The sequence below is a fragment of the Girardinichthys multiradiatus genome, chromosome 21 (genome assembly GCF_021462225.1).
Source record: "Girardinichthys multiradiatus isolate DD_20200921_A chromosome 21, DD_fGirMul_XY1, whole genome shotgun sequence".
Taxonomy (NCBI): Eukaryota; Metazoa; Chordata; class Actinopteri; order Cyprinodontiformes; family Goodeidae; genus Girardinichthys; species Girardinichthys multiradiatus.
Genome location: NC_061813.1, coordinates 32,267,592 through 32,282,860, shown reverse-complemented (window position 1 = coordinate 32,282,860; position 15,269 = coordinate 32,267,592). Strand labels below are relative to the sequence as shown.

The window sequence follows — 15,269 nt, the reverse complement described above, 5'->3', positions numbered from 1 at the left end:
TTTGTTCAAGTTCTGGTCAGATGTTTAGACTCCTTATGGGCATGAATCTCCTATTTGAGGCTTTTATTGATTTTATTTGAACAGTTCTATGGTGGAAAATTATAAAATGACTTCAATGATTTCATATTTTGGAATGTATCATTTTTCTCTAATCCAATCAGGGATGAAATTAAACACAGGCTGGAATATGTTCTTAACACCTTCAATTATATTTTGGTAAATTTCCCTTTTAGCAAGTTAAAGAAAAAGCACACATTTTCTAGCTATCAACAAGCATCTGGCATAATTTAGTATGGATGTTTGATCTTTTAGAAGGAAATTGAATAATTTATTTAGAATTGGTTGGATTTACTCGTGTAGATTCTGTTTTCTATATACATCTACAGGGGTTGGACAATGAAACTGAAAGACCTGATTTTAGACCACAATAATTTATTAGTATGGTGTAGGGCCTCCTTTTGCGGCCAATACAGTGTCAACTCGTCTTGGGAATGACATATACAAGTCCTGCACAGTGGTCAGAGGGATTTTAAAGCATTCTTCTTGCAGGATAGTGGCCATGTCACTACGTGATACTGGTGGAGGAAAACGTTTCCTGACTCGCTCCTCCAAAACACCCCAAAGTGGCTCAATAATATTTAGATCTGGTGACTGTGCAGGCCATGGGAGATGTTCAACTTCACTTTCATGTTCATCAAACCAATCTTTCACCAGTCTTACTGTGTGTATTGGTGCATTGTCATCCTGATACACGGCACCGCCTTCAGGATACAATGTTTGAACCATTGGATGCACATGGTCCTCAAGAATGGTTCGGTAGTCCTTGGCAGTGACGTGTCCATCTAGCACAAGTATTGGGCCAGGGGAATGCCATGATATGGCAGCCCAAACCATCACTGATCCACCCCCATGCTTCACTCTGGGCATGTAACAGTCTGGGTGGTACGCTTCTTTGGGACTTCTCCACACCGTAACTCTCGGATGTGGGGAAAACAGTAAAGGTGGACTCATCAGAGAACAATACATGTTTCACATTGTCCACAGCCCAAGATTTGCGCTCCTTGCACCATTGAAACCGATGTTTGGCATTGGCATGAGTGACCAAAGGTTTGGCTATAGCAGCCCGGCCGTGTATATTGACCCTGTGGAGCTCCCGACAGACAGTTCTGGTGGAAACAGGAGAGTTGAGGTGCACATTTAATTCTGCTGTGATTTGGGCAGCCGTGGTTTTATGTTTTTTGGATACAATCCGGGTTAGCACCCGAACATCCCTTTCAGACAGCTTCATCTTGCGTCCACAGTTAATCCTGTTGGATGTGGTTCGTCCTTCTTGGTGGTATGCTGACATTACCCTGGATACCGTGGCTCTTGATACATCACAAAGACTTGCTGTCTTGGTCACAGATGTGCCAGCAAGACGTGCACCAACAATTTGTCCTCTTTTGAACTCTGGTATGTCACCCATAATGTTGTGTGCATTTCAATATTTTGAGCAAAACTGTGCTCTTACCCTTCTAATTGAACCTTCACACTCTGCTCTTACTGGTGCAATGTGCAATCAATGAAGACTGGCTACCAGGCTGGTCCAATTTAGCCATGAAACCTCCCACACTAAAATGACAGGTGTTTCAGTTTCATTGTCCAACCCCTGTATATCTCTCAACAGATTTTTAGCTATTTACCAAGAATGATGCGAGGTATGATCGGAGGGGCCAGGATGAAGCTTTCAGACCTAGGCAGTTTTCCTGTAGTGGTACTGCTGCATTTCAACAAGTGGATTAGAATAATGGAGAAATATCTTTAAAATCTGTAACTTCACTTCAAATTAACAAATTTGGTAATCAAAGGGGAATGTTTCATTTATTTTACTATGGAATTTATCGGAAGTAAAAAATGTGATCCAATATTGATCTTCAGTAAAGTTTGACCTGTAAGAGGCTTATGCTTTCAAGAAAAAACTTAAACAGCTTTTTTTTTTTTTAACAAATGAAATGAAGAAATTGTATTTTAAAGATTTGTTTTCAGGTTAGATATATAGCTTGGATCTAACCAGTCTAAATATTTAATATTTTGAGGTGTTGCTAATTCAATAGTGAAAACATTGAAATAGTCCTTTAATCTGAATCGAAAGGTTTGACTTTAGCATCATTAGCCACCTTTTATGCAATGCAATGCTTTCTTATGGTGTTTATATTTAACACAACAGAAGGGGTGCCAGACATGCAAATAAGCTGCAAAAAACAGTTTACAGTGCAACAATTTCATTAAATTTTGTCGTGACTTCCCCTCCACCTTGCCACCCCGGGCAGTGCGCCATTTCATTTCTATCAAGAACCTTTACTGATGTAAACTGTTGACCAGAACTGCATACACAATATATAGATAATTTTTAGCATTTGAGTCACGTTCTTGGCCTATTTAAGGAAAATAAAAATAAACTCTCCTTTCATGGTCTGCGGTCTCTTTAAATCCAAAACCAACGGACGGGATCTGCGCGTCCTCGCAAAGCCTGTCTGGACTCTCCACTCATCCTGATAAACAGCTGCTTACCATTTAAGGGGGAACTTCTCAGAAGAAAGAAAAAAAAAAAAGTTTTCCTTGGACCTCCTCTTGAATCGAGACTTTTGTCTGCGGATGTTCGGATTTAGAGTCTGCAACGCTGCAAAACGCACCAAATCTGGACTCTGAGTTTTTTTGCGTAATGCTCAGCCGTCCTCAGTTCAACATCTGGATTAACTATTTGAAGTCAGAGCTAACGGCGCTCTACTGTACGTCAAAACCTTTGCATTAAAGCAGCCTGCCTTCTTTGTGTTTTACTCTGGAGTTCAGCCTGGTAACCCGAGTGCCTGCTCGTAGATTATGTATTCTTTAAAATGGGTGCGAACAATGGAAAACAGTATGGAAGCGAGGGTAAGTGAAGTAATCATAACTTCTAAACACGCTTTACTTTGATGTGAATATCTCACTCGTATTGTAGTTAGTTTAAAAAATCCCGTTATGTGCGTGTTTGTCTCGTAATAAACTAAAAATAGAACACCACGCATGGTTGGTTGAGTTGGAGGTTTTTTTTCTCTGCAGACATCTTTAGTTTTCCAGGTCTATTTGGACCTCTAACGACTATTTCATTACATGCAACATTTTTAAAGTCTCCCAATAAAACAGAGTGACATCTGCTGGTCATATCTCCTCATTTAAAAAAAATAAAAGGTGTTGAAATGTAAACGCAACTCCTCCACTATCTACATTCCTTAACTCCTCCTCATCTCATTGCCATTTTGGTCACAGTTAAAATCACCTTTCATGCTCCTTTATAATATGACACTAAAAGATTACCTGTTATAGACGCTGGCTGTTACATCTTGACTTCAAATTCAGTATCACCTCACATAATTCGTGTAGTGCAACAAAGTCATCTGTCAACACAACTGGTCTATTTTATTACCCTTTCTCTAGGAAGAAAATAAAATGTGGAAATGAGGACATAAGCATTTTGGTTTTGTGGACACTTTTTTTTATCTTGACAAGAGCCAGTTTCTGAGATTTTTCTCCCCAATCTCAGGACTTGGAAGCCATTTTGTGCACAAGCCTTATGGCCTCTTTATGTAAATATGAAATATTTGTCTAGGGTGTTTATGTATCAGGAAATAAAACCAAAAAGATTCTATACTTACTCTAAAATTTATTAAAACTTACTTCAAGGTTTCAAATACTAACACTGAACAAGGAGGAAGCCAAAGCTGAAAAACGTTGGAAGAAAGTGTGCAGTGATGATTCAGGAGCTTGTTGAACCACCTTTAGCAACAATAACTTTTAGTTTTTGTTTTTTTTAGCATGTCTTCATCAGCCTCTTCTATTGTTAAGGATGAAATTTGGCTCACTCTTCTATACATTTCTTCAATATTTGCCTGACCCAATTTCGACCATGCTGTAGCTGTCAGCTATATTTTATTTGGAAATACTTTTTATACAAATGAGCTCATAGACATTTGAATGACTGCAAAGTAAGCCCTAAATCATTACCCGTCTGCCTTTGTGGTTTATAGTTAGCATGAAGTCTCTGTCTTGATGTGCCGTGTTCAGTTTTTCTCCAAATATGGTGTTATTTGTCAATCCCAAGCACCTCTACTTTGGTGTAAAGGACATTGTTCTAGATATCTTGTGGTTTATTCAGATACAACTTTGCAAATCTAAGTCTACACAGTCCTATTCTAGTTAGGCTTCTTCTTTAACACTTCCAAACAAGCCTTACTAGTTCACCTTTTTCTTGTTCTACTTTTACAAACCTTTACAAGTTGTGCTAACTCAGGGCTGGCGTGTGGCTACAAAACAAGACCAAATTATTACTTTTCTACCAGCATGCTTGACAGTTGGTGCTTGTGCTGATATGCTGTGATTGGTTTTCAACAATGGCAGTTTGCTTTATGGTCAGATATCTCTTCTATGGTCAGTGCAAGTCCACGTGATTAACAGCACCTACTTACTGCTTTCCGTCTCTGACAGTGTCATGGGTTGACTTAGACTTTTCTCACACTTCTTTTTCATTTATTGAAGAACTTGTGAAATTATAGAAGCTCTTGTGGGATATGAAATTCTCCATATCCATCTTTAAGTTTATTTAGTAGTTTTGATGTAAGAGGATACCTGCAGCTGGTCATTTCTGGAAATGTGATGAAGTGTGGTGCCCCAGGGACCCAGAGCTGTTATAGGAAATATTAGCAAATAAGCCATTTTTGCAGTTAATGCAATTAAATCCAAAATTAAAAACTTGAGAGGGAAAAAAAAATCCATAATTTTCTGCTGTCAAAGATTCCTAAAACTTATTCAGTCTACAGAAATGCACCATAAATGCATTTTAAATTGTACTAATCTTCATTTTTATCACATTACCATAACCCGTTAACCCTCATACCACAAGGCGATTACATCTGTAGCATGTGGTTTAAATAAAATCAGCTCAGACGGACAGTCAGTGTCATCTTTATTACTACAAATAATGTTTAGACAACATTGTGGGCGTAACATGTTAAAGTGGCTGTCCAGTGCAGCCAAATGCATAATTTCTGGCCCCAGAGCAGAGAGGTTTGTATAAATAGCATTCCAATGAACTCTCTTCCAAAGTCAATAAGTGCAGAGAAAAGGCTGAACGTCGTGATTTAAAAAAATAAAACATGTGGTCCTGCCTCATCTTGGAATTCATCCTGTTAAGTTACACGAGTAGCTTCTCTAATTGAGTAGGAGTTGCTCTTTTAGCTCTGCAGAATTGAAAATAAGATTAAATCAAACCTGTGTGTGTATTTAACATCAAGCAAATAGATTTACACAGTTCTTTGTTTGACTGAGAAGTCTGAGGAAACTTTTGAAAATGTATGCTATGTCTTGATGAATAAAATTATATAGGTACTATTGGACATTAGATATGAATTTTCATACTGCTTAGTAGACATTTTCAGTAGTCACTATTTGAGATGCACTGATCAGGTTTTCAGGGACATTTTTTTTGTATTATATTTATTTTGAACATGCCAAAAAAAATAGGGAATTACAAGATTCTCCCCATTTATGCATCAAAGCATATGTCCCTTTATCTTACTTTCATTAAAGTCAAAAGTGCATCAAGTACATGCTGTTGGTTAATAGAACAAAAAGGCTGGGAGTTCGTAGTTTGATGCATTTATTGAGTAGGTAGGTGAAACAGTCAAATTGTTTTAGTATTTCATTTGCCAATGACCAATCAGAGCCAATCCAGGAAACATTGGCCGTTAATGATTGGTGCATTCCTAGTTACAGTGGATTATAACCTAACCTTTACGTGATGAGTTCGATTTTGCATTGAATGATATTGCACAGTTTTGACCCTTCACACAAATATTTTTAAATGTTTAGAGCTTCAATGCATGTGATGTGATGGTAAGAGCTGGCTTATCAAGAAAGATGGAACATGCTGTAAAGATATAGAAAATCCATCTTCTCTAGATTCAGTCAGACTCACTGTTAGATCCCAGCTCATGCTAATTCAAGCACCATCATTAAAGAATAGGAGTGCACCGACTACGCCAAAACAAATTCCTTGTATGTCCAAAAACGTGCTTGGCAATAAAGCTTTTCTGATTCTGATTCTGTAATAATCAAGAATAAATTATGCATTACATGCTATTGGGTGCAGAAAAACAATAAGATGTTATTGCTTTTATTATTTCTAATAATTCAGTCCAGATTTGACCTCTCTAGTACTGCTGTGTGGCACCATCTTTTGTGTTTCTAATAAAAAATTGTTGTAAATCTTGCTTTTTGAGATCTTTTAGAATACTTTATGTTGTCTGACTTGTTTTCATTTAAGTGAAATCTTCTACAGCTCATGCAGTAATCAGGCCTGGGTGTGGCAGGTGTAATTGAACCAGAAATGTGGTTATTCAGTTAATTTATGATTTACCAAGATATGGCAAGCACATTTGCACATAGAGCCTAGTTGGTTTGGATAGCTTTTTATTTTTGATAAATGAAATTATCATTTGAAAACCACAGTTTTTGACTCATGTTAAATGTGACGATGTAAAAATTAGTTGGACAATCTGAAGTTTTCCAGTGTAAAAAAAAAAAGTCAAAGCAATACTTTTTCACTGCACTGTATGTCGATGCTGTGTTGTGTCAGCCTGTCCGGCCAAGTATACTATACATCGAGTAAAGCACTCATGATTTCAGCTTTTCTCCAAGAATACGTTTTATGTTTTATCATTTTAGCTCAGTACAGTTTTTCTCCCAGGCTTTGATTCAGTAATATGCACGTATTGCCTAACAGGCAGCCACAACATGCCGGCCAGTTTGTTTATTTGTTGCACTTCCAGGCCAGTAGTTTATAGAATAGCTTGTAACAAATTTATGAAATAAAAGCTAATAAATATGATCAATATACAACTACTGGAGTTTTAGACATATCAAAATCTCACTTTTTTAAGACATATCAGGTCCAGTGAAAGGTGTGCAAAATCCATTGATTTATGGATCTTGAATGATGTTTAGATTGATAGAGGGGAACCATCTGCTGTCTAAGTAAAAACAACCTATTAGGGATCTGTAATATGGATTATTTTAGCAACAGGTTTTTGATAAAATACAATACTCTGCTGCTTTAAATGATCTGCCATTTGTCCCTAATGACCTGTAAGAGTTTCAACTTTAATAAATACGCTCACATGTTATTTGTTTGAAATAAATTTTTCATGCTCAGTGTCATTGAATTTGGATTTTTGAACATTGATTTTATTATACAGGCTCTAATAAATACATGGACCGCTCACCTTAGTCACATTTGGCATGATTCTGGCTGGATATTTTCTTAACTGGTTACATCCCTGGCATGGGCTCAGATTTTAATCACAGTCCAGCCCCTCACCATGACATGCTTGACAGTTGGTGCAGTACAGTGTTTAAAAGCCTGACCTTAACTCTTCCAAACATTCTTCTTGTCATTGTGGCCAAATGGCTCAATCATTGTCTCATCTGACTATAAAACTTCCCCGCTTTAGATTTTCAGTTTTAGTTAATGCGTGTTATTTCACTGAAGTATGTTTGTCATGCTTTTTATTCACGAGCAGAATTCTGCAGGGCACCAATCCACATCTGTTTTCAAGTCTGTCTCCACAATTAATCACACACTGGTTACAAGTATGCAGCAAACCATCCACCAGCATAGAAGCCAAAACTTTTCCAAAACTTGTTTTTTACCCAAGAAAGAAACAAAAAACCCAAACAAAGCACTAAATAAAATCTTCTTCCCAAAAGTCAGCCTGGAGTTTTTTGGTTAGTTCCATATGTAGGCATTTGCATGCTCTTTTGGACATTTTGTGGCGACTTTTTTTAAATGTTATTCATGCTCATCACTTGTCAGCTGTATTAATCTGAAGGCACCTTTTCACACTCTTCTGCAGTGTATGCTTTCCTCTTCTTTCAGGAAGAGTTTATTTTATGGTAGTGGCTGATCTTGACATGCATTGGGCATTGCTTCTCCCAAGCACGTCTCTAGCCTGTCGTGCTCGCTGGAAGGCCACAAAGCTGCTTTTACATCCCGACAAAGGAATTAAATGCCATACACAACCTTTTCCAGCATGCAAAAAGCAACCTGTAGTCACCATGTCTTACTCCAACAGCAGAGGCACCCTTTCAAAGTGATATCTCTTTGAAATTCCTATAGTAATTATGTGGAAGTTTAAATCCTACATCTAATAAAGCAAACATAGCTCATAAAGAAATACTTAGGAATTCATGTAAACTCAATGAAAATGCTTTGATGTGGCAGTTTTGAGAATAGACCGTGACCTAAGAAGTATGCTGCGGAAGAACTGTTGTCATTTATTAAATGCTTTTGTCTTCCTCTGGAGCCTTTTCCCTGTGTGGAAATGAAGACTGGGGAGGGATTTCAGCGGACATAATTCCTCCTCCAAATTTCAAAAATGGATACTTAGTCAAACTGAGCGGCCCAGACTTTGTGCATGTGCCAAGACAAGACATTTATCTCCAGCTGAGGAACATGAATGTTATAAAAGCAGAGAGTGATGGCCTTTTTGTTTCCTTGCACTTCGTACACTCTAGTCATAAGAGTGGAGTTATCACTGACAAACTTGAATAGTTTGTTTTATAAAGAAAAAGAATCATTTTCAACAAATGTGGGGTACAAATTTCTTTAGATTAGTGATAGATAAATCTCAGATAGTCTATCATCTCGGTTGTCAAGCTGAAGTACTTTTGTTTTTCATTTCTGCAGGTAAAGGGAGCTCAAGCATCTCCTCGGACATAAGCTCGAGCACAGATCACACACCAACTAAAGCTCTGAAGAATGTGGCTTCCACTGAAGGTAAGGCATCTGGTGCTCATTAACCAAACTACCCTCCCTTTTTCTTCCTCTTCTTCTCTCCTCCTCCTCCTGTGCTGCCTTTTTTGTGGGACCGAAACCTATGTGTTCCCTGGTTCCAGCTCCCATCACAACCAAGAAAATGTTTCAGAAGATGAAGAAAAAATACACACAGCTCTGGCTTCTCATAGTGAAAGAATGCTTATCTAAACTGAGGTTGTATCAGGCTCAAAATGCTGCCCAGTAGGGAGGGAGGTGCACGGTTGCAGGAGAGGATTTTTTTGGAGATGGAGACAGTCTAGAGAGTAAAAATGAGGTCGAGGAGCTTTTACTTCACTCATTTAGCTCTCTGACTCCACCTTGCCTCTTTATTATCTTCTGTTTGTTTACCCCAACCTGAAGATTTTCTGTAAGGAACTTTTTGTCAATCCTATCCTATCCATCCATCTATTCATCCATTGTCTGTGCCTGCTTATTCTTAGAAGGTCACATAGGGAGTGGACTTATGCATGTCTCCAGTAGTGATTGGGTGAGAGGCATGGCTTATATCAAGAATATTTGTTAAGAATGTAGTCTGTATGTTCACTGCAAAGGTTCAGAAATACTCAGATGTTGTGAGACCTTCATTCAACGTGAAGCTGTAAGTGGATCAGGTATAACAGTTTTTTCAAAAAGCAGTTTTTTCATTACATAGTAACAGACCATTTACAATTACTTGGAAAAACTTTCAAAATTGTGTTATATGAACTTTGTTTTTTTATGTTGTGGTGCATGCTTGTGAAGCTGAAGTAGAACGATGCATAACTTTTAAAGGCTCTTAGCTTCCCCACAGCATGATACTGCAACCACCATTTTTCCCAGGTAGAACGTGTTCAGGGTGATAGCAAGATCCCTTATTTTCACAAATTTGGCTTTCAATGAATCCACACCCCCAATAAAATGCCAGGATTTGTGATGTACAAAAATGAGCGCATTATAAATCATTTCAAAGATTTATCCACCTGTATTGTGACTTTTAACCTGTACAGCCCAGCAAAAAAAGCAAATATGTTTGACACACAAATGTGCACATTCTTGAACTAATACTCTATCTAAACATCTTTTGATTCAATTTCATCATTCGATCCTCTATGGTATAAGTCTGTCAGTGGCAAATGTCTTGACTTGACAGTATTTATCCACTCTACCTTCCAGAAGTTCTCCAGGTGTATTAGGTTGTGCGGACCTCTCTTGTCCACAAAAATAGAAGCAAAATAGCTGCTATTTTTAATAAATAATGTGGAATTGAATGGAAGGAAAATGATTTATTGTTTTCAAAATCTTGTACAAATAAACATCTGAGGGGTCTGGCATAGATTTGAACTCAGAGGAGACTGGAAATATGCCCATATGCAAAATAGAACATCTGTAATCATCAGTTTTAAAATTTCTGCAACAAATTATAATGTTGAACTTTGACTGGGCCATTCTATCACATAAATTAATTTAAACTATTCCATTGGAACTCTGCCTATATGTTTAGAGCAGTTCTCTTCCAGGATTTCCCTTCATTTTACTCCATCCATATTTCCATCAACTGTGAACGACCTCCCTGACCCTGCTGAAGCATCCACACAGTATGATGCTGCCATGTTTTCAGTTAGTTTTCTGTTGCATGTAGCATTCTGTATTTAGATTAAAAATTTGAATTTTGATGTTTTGAACTTCTCTACAACTTTATCTCTGTCATGTCTGCTGTATTCCCTTTTTATTTATGATGCAGTTTGGTTACTAATGTTTTCTAAAGAACCTCTGAGGCCTTCACAGAGGTCTTTTATTCAGTCTGAGATTAAATTGCACACATCTGCACCCTATTTACTAATAAGGTGACTTCTGAAGGCAGGTGGTTGCTCTGGTGAATTTTAATTAGGGGTGTCAGAGTAAAGAGGGCTGAAAACAAAATGTTTAGATTTTTATTTAAAAAGAAATATGAACAGAATTTTTGTAAGTCTATCACATAAAATCCTTAAACGCTGAAGTTTGTGGTTCTAACTTTACACAATGTGTAAGAGTTCAGCTTATTTGAGACATTACATTTGAAAACTCAAATTCCCTGAAGGGTTCGGATTGAAAATTTCAGTAAACTGTCTGACAGATTTGTTGTTTCTGATGCAGTTTCTTCCAGCTGAGCTCTGACTCATTGCCCATTTTGCTCACTCATGCACATACAGAGCACACTCACCCGGCTGCTGTCATGCATTGTCATCACCAATCTTAAATTTGCTCTGGCACGGTGAACGTCATATTCCTGTGGCTTGGCGCTGCCCACTCAAAAACAAATAGCAGCTAAAGCCTGTGTTTATAACTGTTGCTCGGCTGAAAGGTTCAAGGTGTTTCTCAGGGAGCAAAAGATGGAGGACTGAAGAAAAAGAAAATGTCCGGCAAACTCACAATAAATCGCCTTTTTTTTGTTTTGTGCTAGATGTGAGAGGCTAATTCCCCCATTTACCCTTTAAAGATTATCGCTGCACAGTTAGCTTCACTGGAAGTGCTGACTCATTCGGATGTGTCCACCTAAAGGAGCTTCTGGAAATAAACGCAGGCAGTTGAATAATTGTCCTGAATATGTCTACTTTGAGCACAACCTGTGCAGATACAAGCGGAGCGAGTAGCAGACCGTAGACAACTGCGTCCAAACCATAATTCCTAACTGTGTTTTGACTGAAATTGTTATTTTTTTATCCACGCTAAGTGGGAGTAATTACATGGTCTACAACCACCACAGCCACAGTCAAATCCCCCCTCCTTAGAAAGACACGCACACGCTAAACGTGCACATGCACAAGTGCACAGGCCGTACAGACCCATGTTCAGATACTCGCAGATCATACAGCTCTGGCCCACACAGTCCTATGGACCACTAAACTAATCAGGAAGCAGTCTGGGCTGTTTCCCCACCACACACTAGGAGTATTCATACTGTCCCAGAGCTGTACTACGGCCACTGCCACGCTGATTTAGTTAGCTTTTTATCTCAGAATCAAACATCACAATACGACGAGACATTTTCTGCTGCCACTGCATTTAACTGAACTGGAACCACACATATCACATTTTAGAAAACAACTGGTAATATATAATATTCTGTCAAAGCAAACAAATCAGTAATCCAAAAAGAGTTGTAGGAGAAACATTTCTAGTTTCTTCAACTCCAATTTGTGCTGTTTTACAGCCACAGGTTTTTATATTTTGGCCAATAGGCAATGGCTGGTTTCTGATTCATGGTCAATAACGTACTTTCAAAAATGTGAAAAAGTTTGCATCATACTGTTTCTACAGTTTAAAACCCCTTAATGACATAACTGAGAGAGTTTTATCTGGTGGTATAAGGCATAGAATAGCACTCCTTTTACCGATGGACTGCAGTGTGGTATTTTACTGCGCTTAAAAACTTAGAATTTAAGCTTATCTTCAATGACTAATCAGCTTTGGGGGGGTAAAAATACCAGACTCGGACATCCTTGGCGATTATATTTCAACACCAGAAGTATTAGTAGCTGAGGGCTTTTTATAGCATTTAGTTTAGGTTATACTTTTCTTTGATTTTGATTTCAGTTTTTGTGTTATTACTCAGACCGGATTAGCTCCAGGTTATCACTGACACAATCTTAAACCTGTTCATGTCTATTGGCCAACAAACTGTCATTTTTGCAATACCAATTTAATTCCTTGGAGCAGTGTTGCAGCTCTTGCAAAGACATATTAGTACTCTGCCAGATAGTCATTGACATTTTGAGTATTTTATGATTCTATGTGGTGAGGGGAAGCTGAGGCTTGGACTTGTGGGGTCTGTTTTGGGACGTTATCTATTTACCAAGTGAAATACCAGTCTGGTATTAACAGCGTGCAGTCATAAGTAATACTAGAAGTTCAAATTCAATTTTACTTTCTTTAATATATCAGTAATTTTTTTTTGCCTTTAAAGGATAGACTTTGTACCCACTGTGTCTAGGATTCAAACCAGAGACGCTGATTAAAGGAGAGTCAGTTTTCATTTTTTTGTTAAAAATAATCTGTTCCATGACAATAATTTGAAAGATTTCCTCAAGACTCAACAAAAAAACCACAGAGCTGAATTATCCGTCTGCACTAATATCAGTCAGCTAATGAAAACCAGGGCACTTCCTGTCGTCATTCACTAATCCTGCATGCATTCCCAGAAAATCAACATAAGGAAGTTGCTCTCACTCTCCTGTTGAAAACAAACTGAATCAGGCAGGGAGTTGTGGATAACTGCTTTCAGTTATTATTAAGCTAGTTTGTGATGGCCTGACCCAGTTTCGTTTCTTATTAGCTGCCTGCTGACCCAACAAGCGCAGTCCTAGACAGTAAATCCCTTCCTTTGGGATGAAACTGAGTAGCTCTTAGCAGGGGTTACACTGAGACCCCGTCTGGGCCTCCAGGGTTTGTCCAACTCAGGGTACCTGAGGAATGTGGCCCAGACAAAGTGGGAGCACCACAGGATGTTGTGTGCTGTGGCATTTGTAGACGGTTTTGTATCAGCTGGAGCTTCTGTTTAAATTATAAACGCTGATGTAACACAGACCTGGTTGGGGTGTTGGGCACATCGGAGCAGCAGGGCTTTGAGGTCAGTTCCTTCAACCGTTTATTGTGGCACCAGGAAGGTGGGAAGTGGGGGGAACAATGAACATGCTGGCTTCCTCTCTGGCAGCCAAGGACCAAAGAAGCAGAGATAACAGCGACAAGGAAAAGCTTCCACACACACCCAACTGAGCCATACAAGTCTGCTTAGTTAACATGCACAGTTTTATGTAGAGTACTGGTCAGAAGTTTACATACATTCATCCAATAATCTCATTTTGATTTTGGGCTCTTTAGGATTGAGTCTAATCTGCATTTTATCCAGAGTGGATTAATGATACAACAAACATCTTAAATAAATTTTACAAACAGTATGTAAACACCAAAGTTTACATTTATTGTGGATTTTATGTAATCCAAATAAGGTAAAAAATACGTCTCTTTGCAAGTTGCAGAGAAACACACATTGTATATCCATCAACAAGCTTCTTGTTTAATTCTGGCTGAATATTTTACCACTCTTCTTGGCAGAGTTAATAGATTTCATTTAAATTGGTTGGTTTTCCTGAACAGACCTGGTGTTTTAAACATTGTCTATAAAGTTTTAGTATAGTTGAGGTCAGGTTTCCAGAACTTTAATTTTAGCCTGCTTTATCCATTCCACACCCAGTTTTGATGTATGATTTAAGATAGACGTGTTGGAAGACCCAAATGTGTCTATGTTTAACTCATCTGACCCAAACTGCCCCCTTTAAAGGAAATATATATTTTCTAATGGTAAAGAACAGTCCAGGACCCAACAAGGCTTACTGCTGGAATGAACTTGAAACTGATGAAACACCACTGACCATAGTGAAGCAAGTTTCACATCACCATTAATTAAAAAGGTGCTTTCAATTAAGTTATCACTAATGGGTCATCAGACCATTACAAGCTGCTCAATAAAATCGTAATAGAGAAAACTTCTCAAAAACACTCACCAGTCTTAAAAACAAAAATCAATTGTATGTCTTAAACTGCTTAGATGAAACATTTGACCCCTGTTGCTCTTATTCAAAGTAACACTAGATTTAACTGAGAGTGGTCTTGAATTACAGGAGATAAAAATAGAACCTTTACATTATTTCCACAAAGAGACAGTGGACAGACTTACTGGGCTTACAATTTATTTAGCCAAAAGTTCAGAAACATTTCAAATTAATTTAAAATATTGTCATTTCTGCTCTGACTGCAGCACCGACTTCCTGTCAGAAGAATACATAGCTTAAATAACATGTTAATCAGCAAATACAGTGTTGGTCAGAAGTTTAAACACATTTATGCCGGCCATCACTCTCATATTCATGTTGGGCTTTTACATCATCACTCCACCCCATTATGTGACAACAGAAAAATACAATGAAATTCTGTTGTGGCTTTTGGTTTTGGTGTGAAACCTGAAGATTTTCATGCGGCCACCCACCTGAAATATATCTGTAGGCACCTCTGGGTCCAAGTGACTCGCAGAAAGATTATAATGGTGCTGCCTGAATTTTCTCTAATTATTGTGAAACACTGTAAAATAACTACAAATCATCAAAGCTGGTAATAATCTAGCAATCACTAGAGATTTCTATTACAGTTTTATATGTAAAGCGGGATGTTTCTCATCTGTTTAAATAACATAAAATCATATAAATAATTATAATAATAAATAATTATTATATTCTGTGCTAGTCGCGGATTGCCCATAATGAACACCATGTTCAAACATAAGGGTGTCTATCAGTGCACTTGGCACCAGGACACCCTGGGCAGGAGGTCAATGATCGACTTTGTTGTCATATCATCAGTCCTTCGGCCA

The 15,269-nt window shown here is 38.0% G+C and overlaps 1 protein-coding gene across 1 annotated transcript in view; it reads left to right on the top strand.

Moving 5' to 3' along the window:
* Positions 1 to 2,492: 2,492 nt before the first annotated feature.
* The window catches only part of LOC124857716 (F-box/LRR-repeat protein 7-like), a 35,718-nt gene continuing 22,941 nt past the window's right edge, over positions 2,493 to 15,269 (top strand). The window contains exons 1-2 of the mRNA XM_047349086.1: positions 2,493 to 2,910; positions 8,759 to 8,848. Coding sequence (XP_047205042.1) covers positions 2,874 to 2,910; positions 8,759 to 8,848 — 127 coding nt within the window. The 5' untranslated portion in view covers positions 2,493 to 2,873. The remainder of the gene's footprint in view (positions 2,911 to 8,758; positions 8,849 to 15,269) is intronic.